The 27,785-nt window shown below is 29.9% G+C and overlaps 1 protein-coding gene and 1 long non-coding RNA gene across 2 annotated transcripts; one reads left to right on the forward strand and one right to left on the reverse strand.

Moving 5' to 3' along the window:
* Positions 1–677: 677 nt before the first annotated feature.
* Positions 678–7,043, reverse strand: LOC132927972 (uncharacterized). The gene is made up of 4 exons (XR_009661918.1): positions 6,697–7,043; positions 5,027–5,156; positions 4,807–4,878; positions 678–4,733 (listed from the first exon to the last, which is right to left on the reverse strand). It is a non-coding gene; the product is annotated as an uncharacterized LOC132927972 (long non-coding RNA).
* An 18,817-nt stretch (positions 7,044–25,860) lies between these two features.
* LOC132927355 (regucalcin-like) lies at positions 25,861–27,492 on the forward strand. The gene is made up of 6 exons (XM_060991866.1): positions 25,861–25,905; positions 26,237–26,393; positions 26,466–26,669; positions 26,750–26,968; positions 27,057–27,169; positions 27,244–27,492. Exons 1-6 carry the CDS (start codon positions 25,861–25,863, stop codon positions 27,490–27,492), a joined length of 987 nt encoding a protein of 328 aa, XP_060847849.1.
* The last annotated feature ends 293 nt before the right edge of the window (positions 27,493–27,785 follow it).

Consider the following 27,785-nt stretch of genomic DNA (forward strand, 5'->3'; position numbering starts at 1 on the left):
CAATTAATATTTTTCTTATTTTATTGATTAGCTTTTTTATATGTAAGACGATTCTAACATCTCTTCCACTCTAAAAATCGATCTAATGTTCGTCTATAATTGATAATCTATTGTTAATTAGGTTATACAAACAATAACAAGAAACAAATTGCGATTGTTTAATACTAACAACGATTTATTTTCACATAATATTATTCGTACATGATTGTCATATAATATTGGTTTTCGATATATCGTGTTGTACAGCTTAAACAAATTCTGTTAGGTTTTATTAAAATGTATAAACAAAAGTGACGAAAACTTAAAAATAATCAAAAACGCAAACACAATTATTAGATACTTATTTTTAAATGGTGGTATTTATTTTCCAATACATGTATATTTTTATAACATTTTTTTCGTATAAATTTCGTTGTACAGCTTAAACATACTTCTGTTTGGTTATGTTAAAATATATATACAAAAGTGACAAAAACTTAAAAATACAAAACACAGCTATTAGGTACTTATTTTAAAATCGTAGTATTTATTTTCTAATAAAAGTTTATTATTAGGTAACAATAACAGTTAAATAACAATCTTATTATTTTTGTGCACAAAGGAAATTTTATTATTCTGGCTTACAAAATATAATAATTGTACATCAGTCAAAAGACAACAAATCAAAACTTACTCAATTCTTAACATTAACATTTATTATTTTAATTTATTACACACGATTGCTATGTAGGTGCTCTCAACAATTGGAGTGCACTAAAACTAGATAATTACAATATTAATCATTTCAAAACAATATACTATTATCAAAACAATTGGTGCATTATAATATTATAATATACAATATCGGAAAATACAAATGACGACCATCTAGGTGTCTACACGACGATCGCATTGATTTCTGGTTTTAGTATTTAAATTCCAAAGTCATCGTATACGTACTGTATATACGAGACGAAAACGCAAATCAAAACAGTACATATATATAGAAACATAGGACTCCATATACCTATGTCTCTATTTACAGCAGCATTTAGTTGCGTTGTAATTTCAATTGTATTGCTGTATTCATTTTTTTCGCGTACTTTATTTACGTACCGAACAGTTCTTACGAACAGCGAGAAGTGAGATGAATGAAAAATCAACACGACGTAACAAACATAACATGATATAATTTTTACATATTATACACTATACCCACTAGTCTATCGCTAAAGCCATAAAAGCTCACTACCCGTACTTTGTGCGCGGCATAGGGCGATTACAATTCAATTTAGTTTTGCTAAAAATGGATACGATACAAACACGGGGATGGGGATCGCTTTGTAATGAGATCCCCTTTTTCATTTTGCCTTGGGCGTACAATCAAAAGGGTTGGTGTCGCGATTGAAAAGTTGATGAAGAAAAAATTACTGATACAGGAATATAATCGTAAACAAGGAGGGGCGCGTCACAGCGGGTGCCTGCCGTGACGCACAAATGAATACAAAACAAATTTGTTTTTATGAGTTATAAAAAATTACAATTAAATATGCTGTATGATAAATTATGTCAAATGTGTCGAGTGAATTTGTTTAAAATTACGTCATTGCTGTATTATACGTATTATAAATCGTCTTATACTATAAATACAATTAGTATACAAAGATACAAAAATATAATTACACAGCTGTCGCATTGATTAACAGTTTAATAGTTTAAATATACTAGTGCATATAGAGAAACATATCTTTTTAGCTCAATCTATGTTTCCATTTACAGCAACACATAATAATTGCATTTTAATTTAAATTTAATTCTAAATATTTATTGTCGCGTACTTTATTTACGTACCGAACCAGCTCATTAGGTAATACCGAGGTATAATATTAACATCAATACGACATAACATTGTTAAATATTAATTCCGATTAAAAATGTTAAACCACATCCCACACACAAGTGTGAAATACTTTTATAGTTTTTCTGATAATTTTCAAAAACAAATCGCGTATTAAGACGTACTCACAATTAATATTTATAGGACATCCGCATTGATTTCTAGTTAAGTATTTATAAATTCTTAAGCTATCGTATACTCTAACTCTATAGTCTATTTACGAGACGAAAACGCAAGTTATATGTACTAAAATAGGGCTGGTAAATTTTTCGAACGTGATAATATGACAAAAATTACATGGTTTATTTGCCTGCGATATTAAATTATAAAAATATTATATAGGTACGTATATAAATAAGACAATTTTTTTTAAAATATGTGTTAATTTAAATGTAGTTATTGTATTTGTTAGTAAACAAATAAGATATTTAATATAAGTAAAACTAATATTTAACATTACACTTAAGTATTTATTAATTTGATGTGCTTGTTATACACTTGAGGCTAATTCTTTTGTATTCGGTTTATAATTCATTAATTTTAATTTTAACGATAAACATGCGGCACTGCATTAAACCATTAGTCGGTTTCTTAAGTAGTGTTGATAAAATCATTTCCGAAAAGATTGACTCTCTTGAATAAGTTGAAAAAGCCTCAAATTAAATTTTTTAAAAGATTTAAACAATAATGAAAAAGTATTTACATTATTGTATCATTAGTCATTACTAATTATTAAAACAAAATATAAAATTATAAAGTAAAATATAATATGTATTTTTATTTTTTTGCGGGCCATTGCAGGCACGCATGCCACGGATTTTCCATCCCTGCGACTAGCATATATAGAGAAATCCATCTTATTGGCCCAAGCTATGTTTCCGTATACAGCAGAATAATATATGTGTAGTAAATTCACCGAGAGACCAGGACAGTGGCGACAGACAAAAACTCGTCGTTCTCTACTACCTCAATCCCTGGCGGCTGCGACCCACCTACTTATCACCTGTAGCTCCCTTATTTACATTATTCGTCGTGATCACTCGGCGAATTCACAATGAATTTCAATGTTTTTGCAATCTTTTACTTTGTCGAACTTTATTTACCTCTGAACTAGTCACAATAACAACATAAGATATTTAAAAACCAATACGACATTAAAATTACGTAACAGGTTGATAAATATGATATTATTCACACGTATATCGCAATAGCCAATGCTTTTCAAAATATTTGCGATTAAAAACGTGGCTAGATTTGAATGGCTCTTTTCGTAGGTCAATTATTCTTAAGTGTGTGGAACGGGTTTATCGAATTAATTTAAATATACATCGTAAATTTATTAATATCACGAAGCAGTGAATCGTCGTACGTAGCCACGCAGGGAGTAAAATTGGCTATGTCAGAGCACTTGGTATGTAATTTATAAATGGTAATTTTAAAAGAAAATAAGTATAGGTACTTGATGTAAATGATTACAACTGTGATCGTTATGTTTTAGGTGTAGACATCGTGAGCCTTTAAACCGGATATACTATCCGAGAGTTCGACGGTGACGATTTAGGTTAGAGGCATTAGTGACACGAGTGACGGGTGGCCCCGGTGGTTCCGGATAACACCCGTATTCGGTCCGCCCGTGGCTCGGACTTTACACGATCGAGAGACCCTACCTAATTTCCTAAAGTATAAAAAAAAATACAACACATTGTTACAATTTTCTTATCACAGACGTTCCTAATGCCCTACCTACCTAACAAGTAGTCCGTGCCCAGACGATCGGTCGTCCGTGTCCCAAGTATAGAATCCTATGATGTCGCTCACTTCAACTGCACATATCCATACCTATATGTACCTATTTATAAGTGATTCCCCCTCCTGACCTACCTAAAGTTGAATATGTGCAGGGTGTGTGCAATAAATAATCAAACCTGTTGTGTGCACTAAATGACACAGCAAAATACGACAAATTTTACAGTTGACATGTGAGGACCGACGTCTGGTAACAATATGAAGATTTAGGGTTGTCGGCTTAGCTGAGATGCGCAAATAATGGGAGTGAATTGAATACAACTACGAAGCGAGGACCACGCGGGCGATTCGGGGCCGGGTCCGGGAACACTAGCCCTGAACACTCGCGGAACCTTTGCGTCTAACCTAAATATAGCAAAATAATACTATAATTTTCTTGTTTTAAAACGGTAGGTTTAATCGAGTACCTATACCTACAGGTATTGTAACGCGGTAATATTTTTAACGGTGCTGCGATTACGAGGGCAGTCACCCGAATCGTTGAATAAAATTGTTGACGAAAAGTCGAAAAGTAATGTATGAGCGTATTCACTGTACCAGGTCCCTTTCTGAAGACTCTATTAAAAAATCTAGCGTAATTTGACCGGCGCAATGGGCCATATAACGACGATTCACCACTGGCATAATAATATCTATACATTATAAATACTTATTACCTAACCATCGTCTTGCCTAGATGTCTATGTATGTAAGTACAATAACAATATTTTATATACAAACAGTATAATATCCTTAAATCTAATGTTGTATTCGTCTTCTTGTGTGTATAGCCATCATGGATAGAATCAAAGGATCCTGTCTACCGTAAGGATCACCAAACGAACGATTGAAAGTGACGGCGTTGGACAGTTTGAATCCACCAGTAGGCGGATTTGTCTCTATGCAAACACGATATTGTTCCAGCGTTTAATTTATTCCTGGAAAATGTCCAATATGGCGGTGGACGTTGCGACGAAACGGGTACGTATAATGAATTATTTTATTGTTACAGTACAATGTTAAGGAGGCGGGTCCTGCGCTGCATCTGCGACTCCGAGAATGCTCTCTCCATCTAAAATCGTGTGTATATCAAATATATAGTTGGCATCTATCTTATATAATGAAATACACGCACAATTACCTACCTTTAAATCACCGCAACTTGTATTGATGATCAGGTCCGTTCTGACAGTAGTTTCCAAGAATACTACTAAGCACTTAAACAAAACACAAATTTAAATTTAACATATTGATATTGTATGTAAAATTTCCACGTGTGATTAGGTAGGTAAACGTTTGCTATTATCAGTACAACGAGGTATATAATAATAAAATCTGATTAAAATCGAACGGGTTGATATTTACCTGTCATGTGAAGCGGTCAATTATTGTCCTCTTAAATTTTTTGCCTCGTATAGTTTATCTGTGGTTATTTTTATACCCGACACTGCAATAATGGCGCTATAGCAACATCATAAGTTCATTCACTCATCTCCTATATCACATTACAAAACATAATAACAATAAAAATCTAAAATATTACTCAAAAAAATATTTAAAATATTTTCTTAAATATGTTTATCTGTCGTCTGCAGCTCTTATACATAATCAGATCTTTTTTAATAGATAAAATATGTTTTGTAGGAATAACAAAACATATAACTAAATATGTTCGGAAAACATGTTTATAGTCCGTTCACAATAAGAATAGTAGACGGCATCGACGAGTTTCCATCGAGCGGCGGTCAGACAACACCCTTTCGTCAACCCCACCCAGTCAACTATCTGTACGCCTGTTGTGTAGTAAAGCCACGCACATGAGCATAACTCGGCTGCCGTATACCTACTATTCTTATTATGAACGGACGAATAGAAGAAGAATAACGGAAGAATAAATTATAATCCCTTATAAATTTTACCATCAACTGACATATAAATATCCTCAAATAATACATATATACAATTTTTAAGAGCATTTTTTTATAATTTAAAATCATGTTGGTATAATAATAGAAATACCCAAACACTATAATATCACAAAAACAGACCACATAAAAATTAAAGTATTAATAATAGGTACTATTAAATATATTATACTTATGTATTTTTTTTGTTCTCGTACTTTCAGATATGGACCACTACAAGTTTGAGTATTTATCAAAACATCCATTCATAGAAAATGACAATATTAAAGGATGGTATATAACGCTATATAAACAAACTGCCCGATGGTATGATCAAAAAGACTACAAATGTGATGTGAGTATACAATGTTTATGCATACATTACAGATTCGATTAATAAATTGTGACAGTAGAAGAGCGTATACAAACGGCAACGCGATTCTTGTTTATGTGCTTTTCAATTGTACGTGAATGGTTTGTGATAATACACATTGTATGTATACAGAGATAATTCTAAAACATTTCGTACTTTCAGAGATCAAATGTTCACGTTAAAAATTAAATTAAAAATCATAAATAGATCTAATGGACTTATATTATTCTCATCAGTCAACAATAACAACAAAAACTTTACCTCCCTAAACTTAACTCAACGTATAATAACTTAAGACACTTAATTACATTATTAAGACTCTTGTGTTGTATAATAACAAAAAACCCAAACGTTATTTGAGAATTTGATCGTTTACATTACATGATATATATATTTTTATAATTAATAAATGTATGCGTTATGTTAGATATAATGTCTAAGTGTTTCAACTAATCTTTAGCGAATACTATTCACTTATTAATTTAGCCTTTAAAAAAAGAAATATTTAACGGGAAAATACTTAAATAACTATAAATTAAATAATTGATCATTATTCGTCTTTGTCATTACATTTATATCACTCAACATTTAATTAATAACATATCTTACTACAATGAAAACTATTATAGCCCTAGACATGTTAATTATTGGGCCATTGAGAATAGGGTTGGGTCTCGGTGTGCTTATATAGTTAAATATAATATGTGTATCGTACGTTACGGTGCCTAATCTATTTTTTTATCTTTTTCTTCACTTACTGCAGTTGTACTCAATGCTTAATGAAGATCCGTCAATGTTGATTAGGGCGAACCATTCGTGTGATGGTCTGTCACAGAGAATGGCAAGTGATGATTACAGAGTACCAGATGGACTGCAATATTTTACAGATGGACCTGTAGCTCGTATATTTTCTAAGGATTGTTCACATCCATTTTCAGCATCAGATGCCTGGAGAAAAAACGGTCAGCGTTACAGGACGGTGTATACAGATTTGTGCCACTGCGACTATGCATATATCAATATATTACAATACCTATGGAATTCAATTATGAATCCAATAATTTGTTAAGGGGTTTTATGCTTCCAAAAATCAATACTTACTTTTTTATCTGGTCTTTGCATATAAATATATCTATAATTAACTTCATAGCTAACATATTATGTCATATTAGGTTCCAAATTTGGCGTCACCGCCGGCACAATCCCAATCTCATTCCTTAGTTATGGTGGCCGTATTATGAAAAAAACTAGAGAAATACAAAGAAGAAACAGAGAATACCAATGATTAACAGTGAATTAAAATTTTAAACTATTATATAAATACGCAATTTATAAACTATGACGAATATATAATAAAGGATCATATTATATTGTTTTAATAGCCACGAACCAAAGTTAGATACATTATTTGACAGAAAATTCAGGGAAATTTTAATAAGATAATAAATTCGTTCTGCTTGTCACACGATTCCTCGCGCAATTATATTTAATTTTTAACTTGTTAAAATTTTTTTTTTTAAGATTTTTACGCAATATAATTTGAAGTAGAATATTAAAGGTACTATTAATAAAGGTTCATAAATCTTACCTATGAAGGTTGTTTCTTAAATGATTGAAAATCCACAGGAACCGATGAAGGGAAACGTGTGACTGTTGGGTATTCCATAATTCCTGGTACATTGTTCTATGATGAGGTCCCAACTCCGCCACCACTTACTACGGTTACAAATAACTCATAGTTTGCACTACCACCACTTCATGTCAGCTTAATATTGTCTGCCAATGATTGAACGAATGAACATGCAGAACCAATTGATCAGATAAAATAAAATGTGTCTAAATGCATCGATTCCTCAACTAGGACTTCACCACAAATAGTGGCTGCATAACAAACAATTTTTGAAGATCAGTTTATTATTATTTATTTTGTAACGGTCATTGGTATTCTAAGAAATAAAATCGTTTTAATTTGCCTGATTATAGCATATCTCAAATTATTAAGTAATTAATTAACAAAAAAAATTAAAAATATTAACATTCTTTAACAATTTATTTCACCCATCAAAATACTTTTAATAACTTCTATTCAATGATTCGAACTGTTCTGAAACAAAAACGTAAACTACCTATTATTAATAATTAAATAAACTCTCAAATAATATTTTTAATTTATATTAATAAATATTAAATCTTAAATGTATTTATAAAATAAATTTAATAACAATATGTAGGTATTATTTGTATCATATTGAAAATTGATATTCGTATATGAAATATAATTAAAAAACTAGAAATTGTTCACAAAAAAATAACTCACAATATCATAATATGAAATATATGATTTAATTTTATACTAATTTTGTAAGGTAACCCAAATGTACAGTTCACTACTCGTGTTCTATTAGAAATGCAATTTTAAAAAAAAATCTGGTTGTAATAATTATCTATGTGACTGGCATATTAATAAAGATTAGTTAATAATTAATATGTATATATACCTACCTATAGTATTTTGTATTGCGCCCAGTGTATGATGAATTTAATAGATATGTGAAATTGTCAACTAAAACTTGTGTACATTTTTCCTAAAAGTGCGTTTGAAATATAATTTGAAGTACCTATTTATTATTTTCCAAAATATTTTATTTTTCATGAGATCCAATCATTCCACGCAATCTTCCGAAATAAATCACAAAGATATGACATTAAATGTGATTCCTAAAAAATAAATTTAAAATATTTTAATCATTTTTAAAATTTGATTAATCAAATATGTCAAAAGATAGATAACAAAATGTCAACTAGGCACTTGCCGTTTTGCGAGTTGCGTGAATATTTCTTAACGCGGCAACCAATTACGGCGTTTTTTACAAAAAATACGGTGACGTGGTTGGGTTACGGTCATCTGGTCTGACTATACCTGTAGCTGAAAGGAAATTGGCACGCACGCGCACGTGGAAAAAAAATTTGAACCGCCGCTCACAGAGCGTACAAAATGTTGTCATTACACTTTGGACGGCGGCCGATGTGCACTCGCGTGATTAGAAAAAACAAACAAACAAACAAACAAACAAACAAACAAACAAACAAACAAAAATACACACACCAAAAACAAAACATCAATTCTACAAAAAAAAAAAAAAATCTCTAAACTACAAACTCGCGACTTACTAGGTGACGCTAGGAGCCAGCAGCGTTGGTTGCACACAGACGCGGTGGGACCGCTACACCGCAAACGTTACCTAAATCACCGTCTCTGCAACGACAGGTGGTGGCGTGTTACCGACTGCCTGTCCCCGTCCGCCGGCCAATCCATACGCCACCGCCAATCCGAAGCCACCCAGCATCGTCGACACAACTACATCCCGCTACATCCTTTACAATCTCCATAAGTGGTGACAGACGAACCTCAAGCCACGCGTTCCATCGCTAACGTGTTTATACGCACGGCAAGTGGGGTTTACGTCCAAAGGCGTTTGCGGTTTCAAATAACTACACAAATAACAGAGCGCACCGTCTACGACTTCTCGATTCCTCTACATCGTTCCGATCATGTACGATTAAAAAACTGCTCCTCAATATTCTGGCTGAATCCGATACCGAAGGTTGTCATCGACGCCGTCGCCATCACGTCGTACACTGTACACACATAAAAAACAGACACACATGTACACAATATATCGTTCCGTATTAGCTCATTGTCATGACATGTTAAACTAGTTTATCACATTTCTACGAGTATAAGTATTAATGTAATATTAAGGTTTTTTCATTCCGTTTTCGTGTACCTATGTTATATTTGCATGTGTGTATTATTTATACGCATTTATGGTGATAAGTTATCACTGATAACTATTTACAGCGTCCAGAGGGTTTACTGTCGGTGGAAGTTGGCGGAGAAATAAACGCCACTCAACTCCTACAGATACGACGACCGTCGCTTCATCTATGGCCACTGCCTGTTGCCAGTTCACAGCACTACGACTGGGTCAAAAGCCACCTTCTCGACAGCCACATTGTCTACTTTACCACTATCTTTGCCGCAACGAACGACAATTACCATCATTCTCGACGGCTTCTATTTCCACTACCTCTACAATTACTACTACTACTCAACCTCTTCTTCCTTTTACTTTAACGGGTAACAGTTACTACAACCACGACTCACTGCCCAGTTACCGATTATTATTACCATCAATGACAGTGGCAGCAACAACACCAACAACCGAATCACTACAATTATGATTATTATTACCGGAGATGACAACTACATTATCCTCCACCACCACCAGGTAGTACTGGAACGGATTATAATTACTATTATCTCCAGTGACAGCAGCAACAGTTGTATCATCAACAACCGCAGACGCAACTGTATTCAGGGCCAATCCGGTCTAGAAAGCTACCAAGTAAAAATCGTTAGGCCGCTCAAAATATAAGCCGGTTTTAAGTGATTATTCGTATATATTTTTTTTTTTTTGTGATAAATTAGTACAAACATTGGTAGAAAATGTAATTGATTTGAATTATTTAACCGTACAGTAACTGTAGCTGTAAATTGTAATCAAACGTTAGAAATTCTAAACTCGGTAGGCCAATATCTTGCCAATCCGACAGTGACCAATACGTTCGTCTAAACAAAATGTTAATGGGCTAACGACTATGGTAACGGTTATCAGCAGCAGACAACAGACGGCGACTCACACAGAACAGGCAATTATTAGCAACAACTATTAGTAGCAACAACAAAATTACTACAACCATCAGTACGACAATGATCGCTAGTAACAAATATCACAGCCTCGTAGTACGTCACTTACGGTACAACATTAAAGCGGTGATGGTTGTAAAGTGCACACACCATAGGCGGAAATTGGGAAGGGGCTTGAGGGGACTAAGCCCCCCCAGAGCATAGCTTTATTTATATATAATGAGCATATATTGCTCAGCCCCCAGTAATTTCAATTATATAATTATGCGTGCACGGTGATCGACCAATAGTCATAAGCAGTGATGGGTGATGGTAATGGTGATAAAAAAACCAAGAAATAGCAGTTGCCTGGAACAGCTCTGCCAGTGGTGTTAATAGCAATAAAATAGTAGTTGGGTGACACCTGAACAACAATAAGAACAACTAAAGCAGTACCAGCTACGGCAGCAGCAAAATAACTGCAGTTTAGGTGGAATCATGTCGCTGTCGCCTATGCCACTGCCGACACTACACGTGGAACAGGGTTCTGTCACTGTTTCGATGTCTATATCACCACCACACCATCTGCGTCGACCGCCAAAAACCTCCAGATCACTATACTACGCTGACTACCAAGACCACTACTAATCATCCCCGTTTGCAATAGTTAGTTTCAACTTTAAAAATGTTGACGGGAAATCTTTTAGGTAATATTATAAGCTAAAATATTGTAAAAATTCAACTAAGAGAAAATTAGCTCTATTTTCACTCTAATTAACGATAACTGGCAGTAATTCCTTAATATCTTTGATCGTTGTGGTCAATTTACATATTGTTTATATCGAATGACATACATGGTTACACTTTAAGTTCAAAATTTTAATATTTTCAATCAATATCATACATTATTTACAACAAATAAAAATACTAATTTTTCCTTTTACTACAAACGTTATTTTATTTTTACAGGAATCTCATTCACATTACGCCAGAACAAACGTCGTCCACCTCCTAAAACAAACAATAGCGTCCAAACGATATCCGATAAGAGAATCATCATACTTTTAGCATTCATTCTGTTTGCTGGGCGTTTAAATAATATAGCGTGTCACTATTTCAATTAAAAAATTTGATTAAACATACACTAAATATATTTACAATAGTTAATAATCATAAAAATAGTAATAGATAATAGTAAAATCTCAACCACAATTAATGCACAATCCAGGACCGACCCAAGAGATAAATGAAACTCATTCAATCAATATATAATTTATATAGGTACTCATTAAATTTACAAACTATTAAATAATATCTTTACAAAGACACAACCATAAAAGAACTTTAAAAACTCTCAATTTTTTGTAGGTTAGGTGCTTTTTAAGTTAGGTTAAGATTACATAAATTGTCAAAAAACATATCATTTTTTGCATAGGTTTATGTAAATAACCATTTTTGACATTTTATATAAACTTTTATCTACTTTTTAAATATTGTCATAGGTTATATTAATTTTTATTTTTTATTAATAAGTTTTATGATCATAATTTGGGGACCTATCGATTCCACCAATATAGCATCGATTTCGCCAGTATCGACTCCGGGATTGGTAAATTGGGTCCCAAATGATCTTATCTCGATAAATTGGGTCCGGGAAAAAATATATAAATTAAAATATATGTGATTTTAATGTTTTTATAATATCACGTTCTAAAAAAATAATAATGGTATAAATAATCAAAAAATTGTGTCCCAGTAATAAATGTTAATATAATATGTCAAATTGTACAATATATGGTATGAATAATATAATAATCAAAAAGTTGTGTCCCGATAAAAAATGTTAATATAACATATCCACAATAAGAATAGCTGTCTATAAACACACACTAACATTATATGCAATATGACGTATTATTGTAACAGAATTATTAAAAAATATTAAAGTTTTAAGTTTTTAATATTTTAGAACTAGTTGCACCAATGGTTTATAGCTGGGACCCAACTTACCTACTACCTTTTTATAGCCGGGGCCCAACTAATCCACTGCCTACTTTTTTATACCCAGGACTCAACTTACCGCTTTCAAAATGGACAAAAATTATCGCGGACCCACAATTTACTTAGCTCCATCGACTTTGCCAGTACTGGTAGTCTAAAAACAACCTATCGATTCCGCCACCTACCAATTTTTACCTAATACCTAATTTTATAATTAAATTAATAAATAATAAATAATTCTCAATATAATAAATACAATACAATAAATTCAATTTGATAACAATTTTTATCATGTATATTGTGTTATTGTATTCTTGTATATACATAAACATAGTTAAGAGTTGTAAATTATTATCTCTTATAATGTAATGATACCAAACTAACATAATTTTTGCTTTACACTTTTTATTAATGCATTTTCACTTATAGGCACATATATACTTTACAAAGTTTGTTTTAGAAATGTTTTCATTTTGATAAGTAACTAAGTTATTTTGTCGTTCACCAGCTATAATTTCGAAATTCATTATTGTGAAGTACCTATAATGATACGAGGAAAAGTCAAGACTAACCATAATAGTGTAGGACAACTGCGCTTCTACACGTCAGATTATCATCAATTAGCGGGCAAGTTAGGTTATAATAATACTATTACAACAATAAATTAATATAAAACGATAATTTTCGTTCGGGAAGATTATTTTTACCCTGGCGGAATCGATACCTATGGCTTATCCCCTAGTATAAAAAGGTCTGGTGGAATCGATGAAACCCTCATAATTTTTATAATTTTATATAGGTATACATTTTTTTTATCTCCTTTTAGCTTAATACAATTTGATTTTTACCTTTTAATAATAAATTTTAAATTAAAATAATATTAATAGTTATCATTATAATGTTCTTCATTTTTTAATCACATCATTATATTTGGCATTGTAACTATTAGTTATAAAAATATTAATGTATAGGTACTTTTTGGTTTTACCTGCTAAGATTTTATTTCCTAATAAACTGCTTTTTTTTCAATATCGATGATCCATTTTTTATCAACTAAAATGTTTTTGTCCATGTATTTATTACCTACCTATCACGCTAATATTATTATTAATCATAATCATCAATCATCATTCAGTCAATACATTTTACATTATAATATTAAATATATATATTATATATTTTATTTTAAGGTGTCGATTGTAAATAATATATTAAATAAATAATAACTAGTACCTATAATGAAGTAAATAATACATATTATATGTATTATTCCCACAATTCCCACAAATATTACAGATTATTAACTTTAGCTATTTTCATGAGTTAACAATCTAGTTTATTTATTTATTATTTATATCTGTGTATCTCCTTATCACACGCTACATATAAATATACAATATTATTAAATAAAAGAATAAATTGTAACTGCCATTTGTCGTCTATTCGACTCTACCCTGCAAGCTGCAGTATTGACTTGTGAGTTGTGATGCACTAGTGTTTAGTTTTAGTGTATACCATTGACAATTTAGAATTTTATTTAATTAATGTACATTATTGTCTTGTTATTTAAATAATTAAAATGCCTAAAGATATTTCAAAAACTCAATTATTTATTTTACGGAGATCGATGGATATGAGTATAATTATATATGCAAAAAATGTAATAAATTAATAAACCTTATACACCTAATGGGGGAATAGGAATTTGAAAACACATTATACCACAAACCTTCAAGATGTTTCAAATAAAGTCGTTCCTGGAAAAAGTAAATCTCAAACGGTTTTATATAATTTTAGTTGTATTGTTTTATAATTATAGGGGTGGAAGGAATGACTACCAATTTCGAGAATAGACAACCAAAATTCTAGCAAATTACTCACTAAATTTTGACATAGATTTTGAATGAATTGTGCGATGTCGGTAGGCCAACTTCATGGTCGAGTTGATATAGATGTTTTTGCCATTAATGGAAGAGTTAAAGTTTTAGATTTAGTTAAATTTTAAGCGCCACATGTTATAAATATTTGAAAGTACACCAAACTTTACCTAATATAGTAATGATTCATTACTAATGAATATTAAATCGACAGAAAGTATGTAAAAAGATAATCATTTAAAAATTGTACATTATTTTATGCAATTTTCGATTAATTTAATTCAAATTTAGATTAATAAGTGACCCAAAAATAGAAATAATTACCAATGTCATATCATATTACATTTGTGAAGATAATGTGTCATTCAAAACAGTAGAAAGTGAAGGTTTTAAGGATTTTATGTAAGCAGCATGGCCGTTATATAAACTTCCGAGTAATAATACAATTAGAAAAAGAATAAGTGACATTTGTGGCGTCATGTCTGGTAAATTTAAAGAATTTCTTTCTAAAGTCAAACATATAGCTGTGACCACTGATGCATAGACGGAGACTATGCAGATGAAAAGCTTTCTCGATATAACTGTACACCTAATTGAAGATGCACATCTTGATTCAACTAAAACAAGTAATGTTTTTGCTTTCTTTAATTTATTACTTTTTAAGTAAAATAAAATATGTATCATATGTATATATATCATTGATGTACCTACTAAGCACAACACATTTTAATATTATTCAAATTTATTTAATAGTTTGATATAAGTGACAAAATGTTACTTAACTTAAAACAACCTTTGTAATTTAAAAAAAAATGTAGTTAATAATTGTGTATAACATAATTATTTAATTGTATTAATTTTCAAGAAAAATTTGTATGGTGGAATTAAATGTAAATCATACTGCAGAGTATTTGGGAAAAACTTTATTAGAAATTCTGACAATTGTACAGTAATGGTAATTGTAATGGATTGTACAAATACAGTGTAGTGACAGTTGTAACAGATAATGAAACTAATATAATAAAAGCAATAACCAAAGAATAAACCGTTAATAAGCATATCCCTTGTGTTGCGCATGAATCTTAAAGCAGATAAGGCTATTGAAAAAAACTCAAGAAATTAATGAAGATTCATAAATTAAGTCTGGTGGTGTTTCAATACTACTATCCAAAATTCGAGAAATAAAACGTTAAGTTTGTTAAAATAAGTTCAAAAGCGCAAGTGATTTGTTAAGAAATAAATAAATAAATTTAATTATTAAAATGTTTTCAAACAATAAAATAATAATGAAATCATTATTAATAAGTAATTATAACAAATATTATACTTTTCCATTTCAGGTAAAAAAGAAGGACAATATTTGAAGCCCGTCTTGTGTACGATAGTACAGCATAGAAAAATTCATTTTACATGGTTGAAAGATTTTTAAAATTAAGTATTAACTAATAATTTATCACAAATGCTTCTTACTCTCAATGGTAATGGACCATTACTAATGGTATACCTAAAATGATATCTAGTCATGATTTACGGTGTCTACAAGATATGTATTATTTATTAAGACCATTAAAAATACTTACACGAGAACTTTCTACAAAATAATATGTAATGTCCAGTAAAGTTATTCCAATAATATCAGGTACTAGGAATGACGTAATAAAGCAAAACCCAACTCAAGCAATTGCAGTACATTTGAAAAAAAAATTTTAGAATAATTGTATTATAAATGTGAATTTTATGAGCAGTAAACTATATTACCAATCTGCAAGTTGTTAGACCCAAGGTTCAAGGATATGCATTTTAAAAACCCACTTGCAAATTCAAAAGTCCAAGAAAAAATTATTAAAATGACGGATGTGAGTAAAATTATGGGAAATGATATATGTCAACGGAAGAACAAGAAAATACATACTGTAATCAATAACATACAATGTGATTCATGGAACCTTCACAAAACAATACAAACAAATAGGAGTAATGTAAAATTATTCAATAATACCTCGAAGGGAGAGTTAATTTCTTACTTAAAACGAGTTATCTTAAAACTAAATGAAAGTCCATTGATTAAATGGGAAAGTACAAAAGCAGTTTTTCCAAATCTATACAATACAATTATGCTATTAAGTATCTGCTGATTCCTGGAACATCTATACTAGCTGAACGGCTTTTTAGTAAAACCAGAGAAACTATTAGTAAAACAAGAATAGATTTATTGGTAGCAGGTTATCAAAGCTGGTTTTTTTACAACCCGTTGACAAAAGTCAATTGTAGGATTTATAAAATAATTAACCTAACCTATTAGTTATTTCCATATTATGTAGTTTGCAATGCTCAATATATTATTTTAAACTGTTTATTTTTTTAAATAATTATCATGAATTTAAAGAGAATAATGACAAACATTCTATGTTATAATTATATTGCGTTCTATCTCGTAAGTGTTTAATGAAAGAAATTATTTTCGATACATCAAAAAATTTAATAATGAAATTCGTTATATATCGACAATCGACATACAGGATTTAAATTTATCGAAATATCGGTTTTAAAATCTGTTAATCATCCTTACTTATAGGGAACAACTTATGTTGTTGATACGAACTTATCAGACATGACCACTAAACAACTATTATTATTACTATATCGTCATTATAATCCATGTATTGTGGTAACACTTTACTTGTTAAATATTGTAACTTTATAACGTGATGTCATCACGGCTGTGGTTATTATTATTATTTATTATTATTGTTATTATTCATTTTGCGTGTTTCATTTATTTATTTTATTATGGGTATTATTTCTTTATATAATAAATTAGCGTGTGCCTTTTCATACGTCCAGTAACATACGCTACGTTGTATTTATAAACATTTATGGTTTCCTTGCTTTAAAACATTCCTTTTTCTTATATACTTTTGTGTTTTGTTTACGTGTTTATTCTCAGTGGTGTGGTCATAGAGGCCGACCACTATATTTGTAAGACACTCATCTTGACTAAACACAAATACTGAAATACCTACCTATTTCATTATTTGAATTCTTTAAATACCAAGATTTTGATGTTATAAAAGATAATATAATACTTAATTAGGTTTACATATGATTGTGAAAAACCGTATAAAAAAAAAAACTGTTCTACTTATATAGATAATGTATTAGAAAACAAATTTAATATGCATAATTATAGTCATAAATATGGGTTTTAAATTTTATTAGATCTAAAAAATAGAAGAAGATTCAAGATTAATGAAATTCTCAGATGCTGTTATTAAAGTAGATTGGTTTGCTGAACAAAAAATAATTGATTTTATAAGCAATTCTATTACCTCGTATTTACAATGTAAGTAATAATTTTAACAAAATATTATGTTTATGTACGTATTAACTATATTTTTTTTAAATATTAGTTGTTCTAAAAAATGTTTTTTAAATTGATGAATTACATTTGGTGATAATTATATGTAAAGAATACTTAAAAACTAATTTATATTATGTTGCTTAAACAATAAATTCTATGGTTGTTAGTAAACGCCGTTAGCTTACCAAATTAATTTTATTTAAAAATAAATAATATTATCATTCTTATTTTAATTTAAGTCACAATAAATAAACTAGGTAAGGTTTTTATATATTTTATATACTTTAAGTAATATAATTTGTAGGTAAGTACCTATTTATTAAAAAAATATATTTTATTATAAACTTACTAGTCTTGTGATAAATGTATGTACCAAAACTTTGATACCGTTTGTCAAAAATGCTGTAATAAGGACCGCCGGCGATCTCTAGGAACTGTGACGGCCTGTGTTTGCTAGAAAAAATACTTTTAAAGCCGCTGCCGAACCTCGTACATACAATCTGTAGTCTACGTGAAGTCATGCCACACGTAAAAACGCCTTTATCCTTTGAAGTATACGAGAATACCTGAAAAATGCGTTAGTAAGGTACAGTCGATTTTTGAAAATATTTGTAAGGTTCGTGACTAACCACCAAACATTATACTACCTAATTTTATCTAGGCAAAAGAATTAATGCCGCACTGATGTTGCACTGCGTGAATCATTACTATTAAATACCTACAGGTAGGTGTATAAAACGACTGCCGGATAAAGAAGTTATAACTTTTAGGGTGTGGCACTTTTGTACATAGTCAATAACAGTCGAGCGGCTTTAGTGAGGACCACAGACGAATTGACAATGTCCGGGTAGCTTGCAAGCTTATTAGAACGAGGTTGGGATGAAAGGTGGAGCTTTAGTGAGAGCGCGTCGTTCGCATTTCCCAGGCCATGAATCACCTTTATTGTTATGGTAACGCCCCTCCCCTCGCCAACTTCATCAAAACACATAATATTGATCGAGACCTTTCACTTTCACCCTCGTATCGTACACACGACCCTTCTATAGTGAGTATGCCAATTTAGTAGGTTGCGACTAGACCCGTCAATCAATCATTGGCACCTCAAAACCATCCCCGCCGTCCACCCTGCTGATCAAGACCCTTTATGTACGATGTCGAAGCCTTCCGTTGATAATATCCTGAATATGTCCCACGCATTCACCAGTCTGGCCTCGCAGCCCAGCCAAAACTTGCAAAAGCGTAGCTATCGTTATATATTTGCCAAATATATATACGATGTGTTGGTAACGAAAAATCAATGGAGGTCGCCATTCCCGGGATCATCATCCTTGCCCTCTGCGGAACGACACATCGTCCCTTTCCTCTATTATTTACCTACTTTTAGGTTCAGAACAAAATATAATTCTATGTCAGGAAATTTAACAACGAAATGCCAATCAAATAAAATATTTATAGTACAACCACTCTACTTGTCCTTAATTGTATATTATATTAGTTTTTATAGTAATTTTTTCAAGATCTTACTTTCACACAATCGCTATTACACTGATCTTTTGCGGTTTTCAATTAAGAATTGCAAAAAAAATTGTAATTTATACTAAATATTATATTGTCTTCACTATTAAATTAATAAACAAATAAACATGCGTGTGATAATCGTTTGATTTTACTTTTTGTGCAATTTATTATATTTTAATAATTTTATTAATTTCTAAATAAAACTAGAAATAGTAAATACTTAAAAAAAAATACTCAATAACGTGAAACACTTAAGACTCAGCCATATTCACTATTGACTAAAGTGACTTGCCCATTTTTATTTTACTATGAAAGAAACATACTATTATAATATTAACCGCAACCGGTTAACCTACAATTTTAAAGCTATGAGTGTTCATAATATAAGATAAAAATACTCGTATAGGTTATTAAATATTAATTATATATTATATTAAGTAGTAGTAGGTACTAAAAGTTAATGTTAACGAACATAGCGTGTATCTAATATCTATTACCAATTAAATGAATCAGACATTCAATCAAACTTCTTTTTAAAATATTACTTTATGCGCATTCAAATTTTTAGGTCAACTAACAAAATTAAGTCACCACACATAATACACAAAATAAATTGTCAGTCAGATGGTAATACATAGGTATGTCATTATGACAAAAAAATAATAAAATAGTATTGTTGTGACGTGTAAAAGGGCATATACGTACCATTATACTGGCGGTGGACCAATTTACCGTGGACCGGAATGCTGCGCACATAAGCGTGATACGAGTAGAAGGTATTGGTGCTACCAGTGCCAATTGGACTACCGATCGGTTGCACCGAAATACGTCTACTGACAAGTTGTACGGACGAAAGCCATATTTTCGGTGAATTTTTGGGGGGCGGCATTTTGTGATCTTTGCGCGCGACCCGTGACGAAAAACGGCGGTTGCCTAGGATGCTGGTGTGATTAAAAGTTCAAGCTGTATGATAGGATTTTAGGGACATGTCTGGTAGCGATGGTGACGGGTGTCGATACGAGCGAATAATATACAGGCGAATAATGCCTGCAAACGAATTTAGTAGACTCAGTGGCACCATTTGAGTTTTATAATAGGGGTGCCAACATTTAAGCAGGCCAATTTTTTCAAAATAGTAAATAGATACAGATTTTTTTTGTGTGTAAGTCGATTGTATGGGGCTAAACTCTTGAAGGGTATATTTTAACGAATTCAAATTATTCATTAATGATTTATTTGCCTTTTGGTATAGATCCAAAAATATTTAGTATAGGTACTTATATTTAACCAATGCAATTTATTCCAAATAAAATTAATATATTATAATATTATAATAACACAATATTCCATAATAAATACATTAGTGTTTTTAAATTAATTATGCTATTCTAGCTTATACCTTCTAGTTTTTATTTTAGAAAATCTATCTAATGCTTCGTTTAAATTTATTTTGTTACCATCTTCTTTTTCTATCGCTATGACCATTAAATCACTTAATATTGTTAGTTACCCATTGAAGATATAATATTATGTAATATTTTACTAAGTGTAACCGTAAGTAGTCTGTAATGACATTATAGAAATGTTAGAAATATAGTATTGTTCTGAATTACAAGCATAATTGTATAATGGAATACCCACATAGGCCACATACACCGATGGTACGTACCTGGCTATTATATATTTATATATAGGTACCTATATTTATACTAAATTTTATTATACCGCATTTATACCTACTCAGAGCGGGGCATGATTTCAAATCTTTCAAAATCTAAAATCCAAAATCAATTCCAGAATTCTAGTCAATTCAAAAAGGATTTTGATTTTTTATTTAAAAAATCATACATGATTGAATTTTAAAATATCATTGAAATGGTTTTGATTTTCAAGTTAGTTTTTAAATTTTTTTTTTTTTATTGCATATTTTAACTTTTTTAAATTTAATTTTTCGAATTTGATTAATTAATTAATTAATTAAATTATTAAAATAATAGTATTTAATATTATGTATTAACAAAAATCAAGCTGTTTTTTAAAATTGTTTATTTACTTAAAAAACTTATAGACGTATAGTTCATGCTATAATCTAATAAAAATCTAAAAATAATAAATATTATGCGTTATTATTTATTACCTATCTACATACATAGATACATAATAATATTATATTATACATTTTGATATTATACCTACGCATTATATAGTATTCATAACAATTAATTAATAATATATTTTAATTTTTACTCATAGGCCATAGGGCATTGCCCGTGCGCCGTCGACGCATTCTGAATTTTAATCCATGCCAATAAGACTCGAAAAAAATAGGGGAGCCAAAGTATACCCTGCGCCCCTAAGTACGAGTACGCCCTCTAAAATTAAAAAAAAAAATTTCTTTTTTTTCAATCATACACCTGAACCTCTATTTTGTTAGTCGACTACTTTTTTACAAGAATTTTTTTTATTTAGTAGCTACTTGAAGCACCATAATGTATTATAAGAGACTACACAAATTTTGCAAAAAAAAAAGTAAGAAAAACTTTTATTTTTCTTCATGATTGGCTAATTATAGGCCAATAGAGATAGGTAATATTTCACCTCCTGTAAAAATTGTTTATTAAAAAAAAGACATTTGAAAATGTCAGCTAAAGAAGTTATGACTTTTTTGTTTATTTTCTTCCTCTTGTGATAGGAGAATTAATACCGGAGAATGATGACTGATGAGGTTTGGGCACTTTTCCTATTATTGCTTCAAATTATAAACATTCTTTTATCATACACATTTACTGATAATGCAATTTCTCATCTTAAACAATTAATTTTACAACTTATCTCTATGTATGTTACACTTTTTAGTGATAGCCTAAAACCAAAACATAACATTTTAGTACACTATTCAACAATAATTAAAAGTTCAGGTCCTCTTAGGTACTACCTACTGGTGTTTTCGCTATGAGGCCAAACATAAGGAATTCAAAATTTATGTATACTAGAGTAACAACTTCCAGAAAATGTAAATTTGACTATGGCTCAAAAATTTCAGTTTAAATTTGCTCAAAATGTAATGGAATTAGAAAAAAAACATTATGTTTAAAGATAAACATAGAATTATAATAAAGACACTGAAATTAACACTATTCTTATTTAATTTCATCACAGTACACTTGTTATACTGAGTTAAAATTTAATGGCATATTATACAAAGAAGGATATAATCTAACCATAAATTTCAATAAATATAAATCACATTTATTTAAAATCAGTGAAATTATAATTATTAATCAACCAGAAATTATGGTTTATTTATTTTTAGTTAAAGAAATAATATTGAATGAATTTAATTCACATATGTGTTAGTTCATATGTGGTATTATGAATTTGATGGACCTACCATAGATATCACAACTATTCCATCTGGTAAAAAATGATATGTTTAAAACCATGTTATTAATTTGATAAGCCTCAATACATATATATATACCTAGGTATTGTTGTATTAAACTTTTAATGAAATATATATGTAAATAAGAAATGTTAATATTTTAAAATTAGGTTAAGTAAACCATCATAGGTTATTGGCCTATTAGTATATGACCATAGGTAATAAGTAAAATTGCGCAATTATTTCAAATAAGTTAAACAAAACAAAACATACAATAGGTTAAGACAACAATTATTTAACATATAACAATTTAATAAAAGATACTCAATATTGTAGTAGGGTAAGAAAACAATAATATAATTTATGCATAGTCAATAAGATACTAGGTTAAAACATAAAAAAACATAATGCAATTAGTATATAATAAGGAGGATAGAAACACCAAAACGGGGTCAGTAGTGGTGATCGTGTGACTTGGTTACTACTGATCACCGCGTGTTAAATAAAGTATTGTTAAATATTTCGTGACTTCGAGTGTTCATTTATTGTGTATTTCGAGCAATAGGAGTATATGACAGTATCTATATAAAAATTTATAAAAATTTTGTATAACGTTAATATGTACTAATGTACTATTTATTTATTAATTCTCACTTTATTTATAATTATTATGATTTTAATTATTTTCAGTATCTGAAAATGGAATATATTCTATACTATGTTAATCATCTATTGTATGGTTATTTTTTCAAAATTACTTTTTTTGCGGAACATACTAACATCTCCACTTAATAAATAACCTCACCCAAAATTAGTTCAAATCTTATCTGATTTAAAGAATAATTAATTATTTTAAATAAATCAAATTATAGTAAGTTAGTAAGCTATAATTTTAAGTATAATTAGTAGCTAGTAAGTTTTCACAAAAATTTGATTTTATTAAATACCTGTATGTTGTATGTACATAATAATACACTTATATATAATAAACAAGTTATTGAGATCAAAACTGCTATCATAAGAAAGTCAAAAATTACTTTGTACACAAGCTACCTTAGGACAGTACTCAGTAGTAACCACTAATCCACGGGTGTAAGACTTGGTCCACGACAAAAGACGACAATAAAAAACTTGCTATATGGGAAAGAAAAATACTAAGAAATATATATGGACCGGTGTACAATGACAACCTAGGAATTTATGAAAAGAGACACAATGAAGAGCTATATAACCTACATAAAAAACCAAATATACTCACCTATATAAGATGTAAACGTCTAAAGTGGCTAGGACATGTGTGGAGAGTTGATGGAATTTATTAAAGAATGTTCTGATAGGAAAAATAAATAAAAAACGTTCACATGGAAGACCAAGAACAAAATGAAAAGACACCGTAGAAAAGGCTATAAGACTGATAGATGAGAAACGAGAATATAACATTAGACTGGACTTAGGACAGAGAAAAATGGAGAAGTTTACTAATGGCATGTGCAGGTCCTTAATGGACCGTTAAGATGTTGAAGAAGAAGAAGAAGGTATATATAAAATAAGTAACTAGAGTTTTGGATTTGTTGATTAGTTTATGTAATAACTAATAATTAAAATTGAAATAATTAAAAAAATATATTAACTACCTATGTTAACCTTTATTATTTAATCTAACTCAACTATACTAACAAGATAATTGTAATTTTAATAAGACTCATTAATACAATAATTTTGAGTTGTTAATTTAAAAATTGTTATTGAATAGTATTAATTATGATTATGATAATAAGAATATTTTCATTTGAAAATAGTAGTTATTAATTTAACAAGACTATTGTTAATACTATAAGATTGATATTCAGAATATTATTATCATATTAACAATTAAACATTTTGTTGGTTTGACAAAAAAACGAATAATGACAAGAGAATTATCAAACCAACTTAGTTATTTTTAAATTTGATCAGGATTTTTTTTTTAGTGCACTGTTTAAATTTGTATTTATTATTTTAGTTATTGGTGAAATTTAATTTTCAATCCATATTATAAAATTCACAGTTATTCAAAATACACTCTTTGTACCTATATGACATATGTACATTATATGTATAACAGTATAATTATTGGTCAAATTCAATCTTTAAATGGGCTGGAACGTATCATATATAAAAGAGTAATATTTAAGCAATAAAATTCGTATGACGATGAGTACCTACATTTGCGCTGTGTCAGTGGTGAGAAGAAAATAAACGTTATTATTAGGACTGGACTTTGTACTTAAATACATATTTTAACATTATTTGTAAAATGCCTACATTTTTTTTACATAATTCGTAAATTTTGACAATTTTGGTGGTTTAGTAGTATCATACATTTATACTTTGATAATAGTACTCATAAAATTTGTAATTGTATAATGTATATTGCATATAGGAAATAAGTATATGAAAGTATTAGTTAAATATTAATAACTTGATTATAGTTTATCTTACTTGTTTTTGTTCGATAACTATACATTAATGATCTTCGATTATAGGTACTTTATATTCAACAATTATTACTTTTATTAGACAAAATATATTTGCGAATTTTCAACAGTGTCAGTACTTGAGTTCGCGTGGTTATGAAAATATCTTTATATTTTATATTTTTTAAATTACATTGATTAGAAATTAAAAACAATTAATTGTAAATTATTCTTAAATTATTTAGAATTTTATTTTTATTTTACACGTTAACATAATTTAAAATTGTTCTTATTACATGTTTTTTGTTTTATACTACATAATTTGGCCATTTTAATTACATATAAATCCCAGCCCTAGGTGTTATAAAGGAAGTTGCTTTACTTCGATTATTTATAATGTTATAATATGCGATGATGAAAGTAGGTTTAAATTTATTAAATGGTTCACAAAAAAAAAATAATCGAAAATAATTCGGCCTATTTAATTACATGAAATAATGAATATATTTACATAGCAACGGACTGTATAGTCATTTGACGCGGTTATTAAATTAGCATTTTAAATTTAGAGACACAGTTAGAACATATAATCAACTAATTTTAATAACGTATTTTAAAATATACCTAAAGCAAAATTATGGAGTCATGTTGCCCAAAGAAATGCTCACCACCGCCAACTCCGGTATAAATAATATTCGCTAATATGTTACCGCTAAAAAAAAAAATAAGCTGAATGCTATAAGTGTCGAAAATGTATCTTATGTTCAAGGACATCTATAGAAAAACTAATTACAATTGTTATTTTAATTTCTATTTAAGTACCTATTAAGGAATACTTTAATAGTTGTAAGTAATAAATAGGTTACCTAAGTCTTCTTGTAACAGTGCTCACCAAAATTAAACAAATGTTTTAATTCACGATTCTAAATAGAATTTTTAAGAAATATTTAACCATTATAGTTTAACAATACCAATACCATACAGTATAATTTTAATTATATTTTTATCACTAGATGAACTGCAACATTCAACGAGTATCTCCACCTTTGGAACTTGGAGAAGGTCCACACTGGCATCAGTGTACTCAGAGCTTGTATTTCGTGGACGTACACAAAAAGAAAATTAACAAATACCATCCAGAAACCAGCTGTTATACTACCGCTACAATAGGTAAGTTCTGTATGCGTTACGGTATTATAATTAATATATATATATTAAACAATGTTTGTATGTCTTTCTCAGATTGCTGCGATCCCTTGAGTTTCATTATCCCAGTGGCTAACCAAAGTAACACTTTCTTGGTTGGCTTAGGCCCTGCTATAGGTTTAGTAAGATGGGACGGATGTTCGAATAGGGCAGAGTACAGGTACTTAAAAACAATTGACAAAACTCCGGGCAATCGTTTAAACGATGCAAAAGCTGACGCCTCCGGTCGTCTGTGGGTAGGTAAGTACTCGGAGGGTTGTTGTGAAGGTGAATGTTAGGCCATGGAATATTGATGTTTTAAGCCGGTTAATTTTTTCAAGGATCTATGGGATCTGAGATTGACAACTCAGGTAATTACCATAAGTGTAGAGGCTCACTGTACTCTGTGGATTTCGACGGCACCGTCACTAAAAGGTTGTCGAACATTAGTATCTCCAACGGTATGGCGTGGAGTTTGGACAATAAACTGTTCTACTACATAGACACTTACAAGTATGCGGTCGAGGCGTATAATTTTGATCTTGCTTCGGGAAATATCTGTAAGTAGCCCCTATGGTCGTAATATTAGATTTTATTAGTTTACGAAACAATATTATAAGTATTTTATTGGGTGTCTTTATTGTGCAGGCAACGGAAGAGTAATTTTTGATTTTAGATGCCAAAATATAACCGGTGATCCAGATGGTATGACTATCGATACAGACGGTAACCTGTGGGTAGCATGTTACAATAGTAATCACGTGAGTTTTCAAAGGATAATATTTTATTTATAGTATTAATTTTAAAACATGTTTGATTATTATTTTTGCAATAGATTATAAAAATTAATCCCAACACAAGCACAGTGTTGACGACTATCGAATTTCCTGCCTATCAGATCACATCCGTCGCTTTTGGTGGCCCAAACTTAGATCAGCTTTATGTGACCACAGCAAGTTACCGAACAACCGATTCACAAAAGTCAAAACTACCGTATTCCGGAACTCTGTTTCGAGTTATCGATACATGCTCAACCGGTTTTAACGGCGCACCTGTTAAAATTAACTTGTGCTCATTAAATTAGTTGTGCGCAATATATAGATATAACAACAAAATAAAGATTTATAAGTAGCTACAAAATATCCATTTTTGTTTATTAAAGTAAGAATTAAATATTTTTATAATTTTTATGGCTGCATATAAAGTGTGACGAAATTACTTTGTCCTTTTTTTAAAATGTAGGTATATTATAGAAACCACAATAAAACTTAATATGAGTAAAAAGATATGTCAATTACATTACCTTATATATTTTAGTTAATATTTTATTAATACAAAGGTAATCGACATATAATTTAAATTAGTATTAAAATCATA

The sequence above is a fragment of the Rhopalosiphum padi genome, chromosome 3 (genome assembly GCF_020882245.1).
Source record: "Rhopalosiphum padi isolate XX-2018 chromosome 3, ASM2088224v1, whole genome shotgun sequence".
NCBI classification, from domain to species: Eukaryota; Metazoa; Arthropoda; class Insecta; order Hemiptera; family Aphididae; genus Rhopalosiphum; species Rhopalosiphum padi.

What these genes read in the sequence shown, in the direction of transcription:
- LOC132927355 (XM_060991866.1), top strand. Translation starts at nt 25,861, where the DNA reads ATGGAGTCATGTTGCCCAAAGAAATGCTCACCACCGCCAACTCCG. An exon ending in CTCCGGTCGTCTGTGGGTAG is followed by an intron (nt 26,670 to 26,749) that starts GTAAGTACTCGG and finishes AATTTTTTCAAG; the next exon opens with GATCTATGGGATCTGAGATT. An exon ending in TCTTGCTTCGGGAAATATCT is followed by an intron (nt 26,969 to 27,056) that starts GTAAGTAGCCCC and finishes TTTATTGTGCAG; the next exon opens with GCAACGGAAGAGTAATTTTT.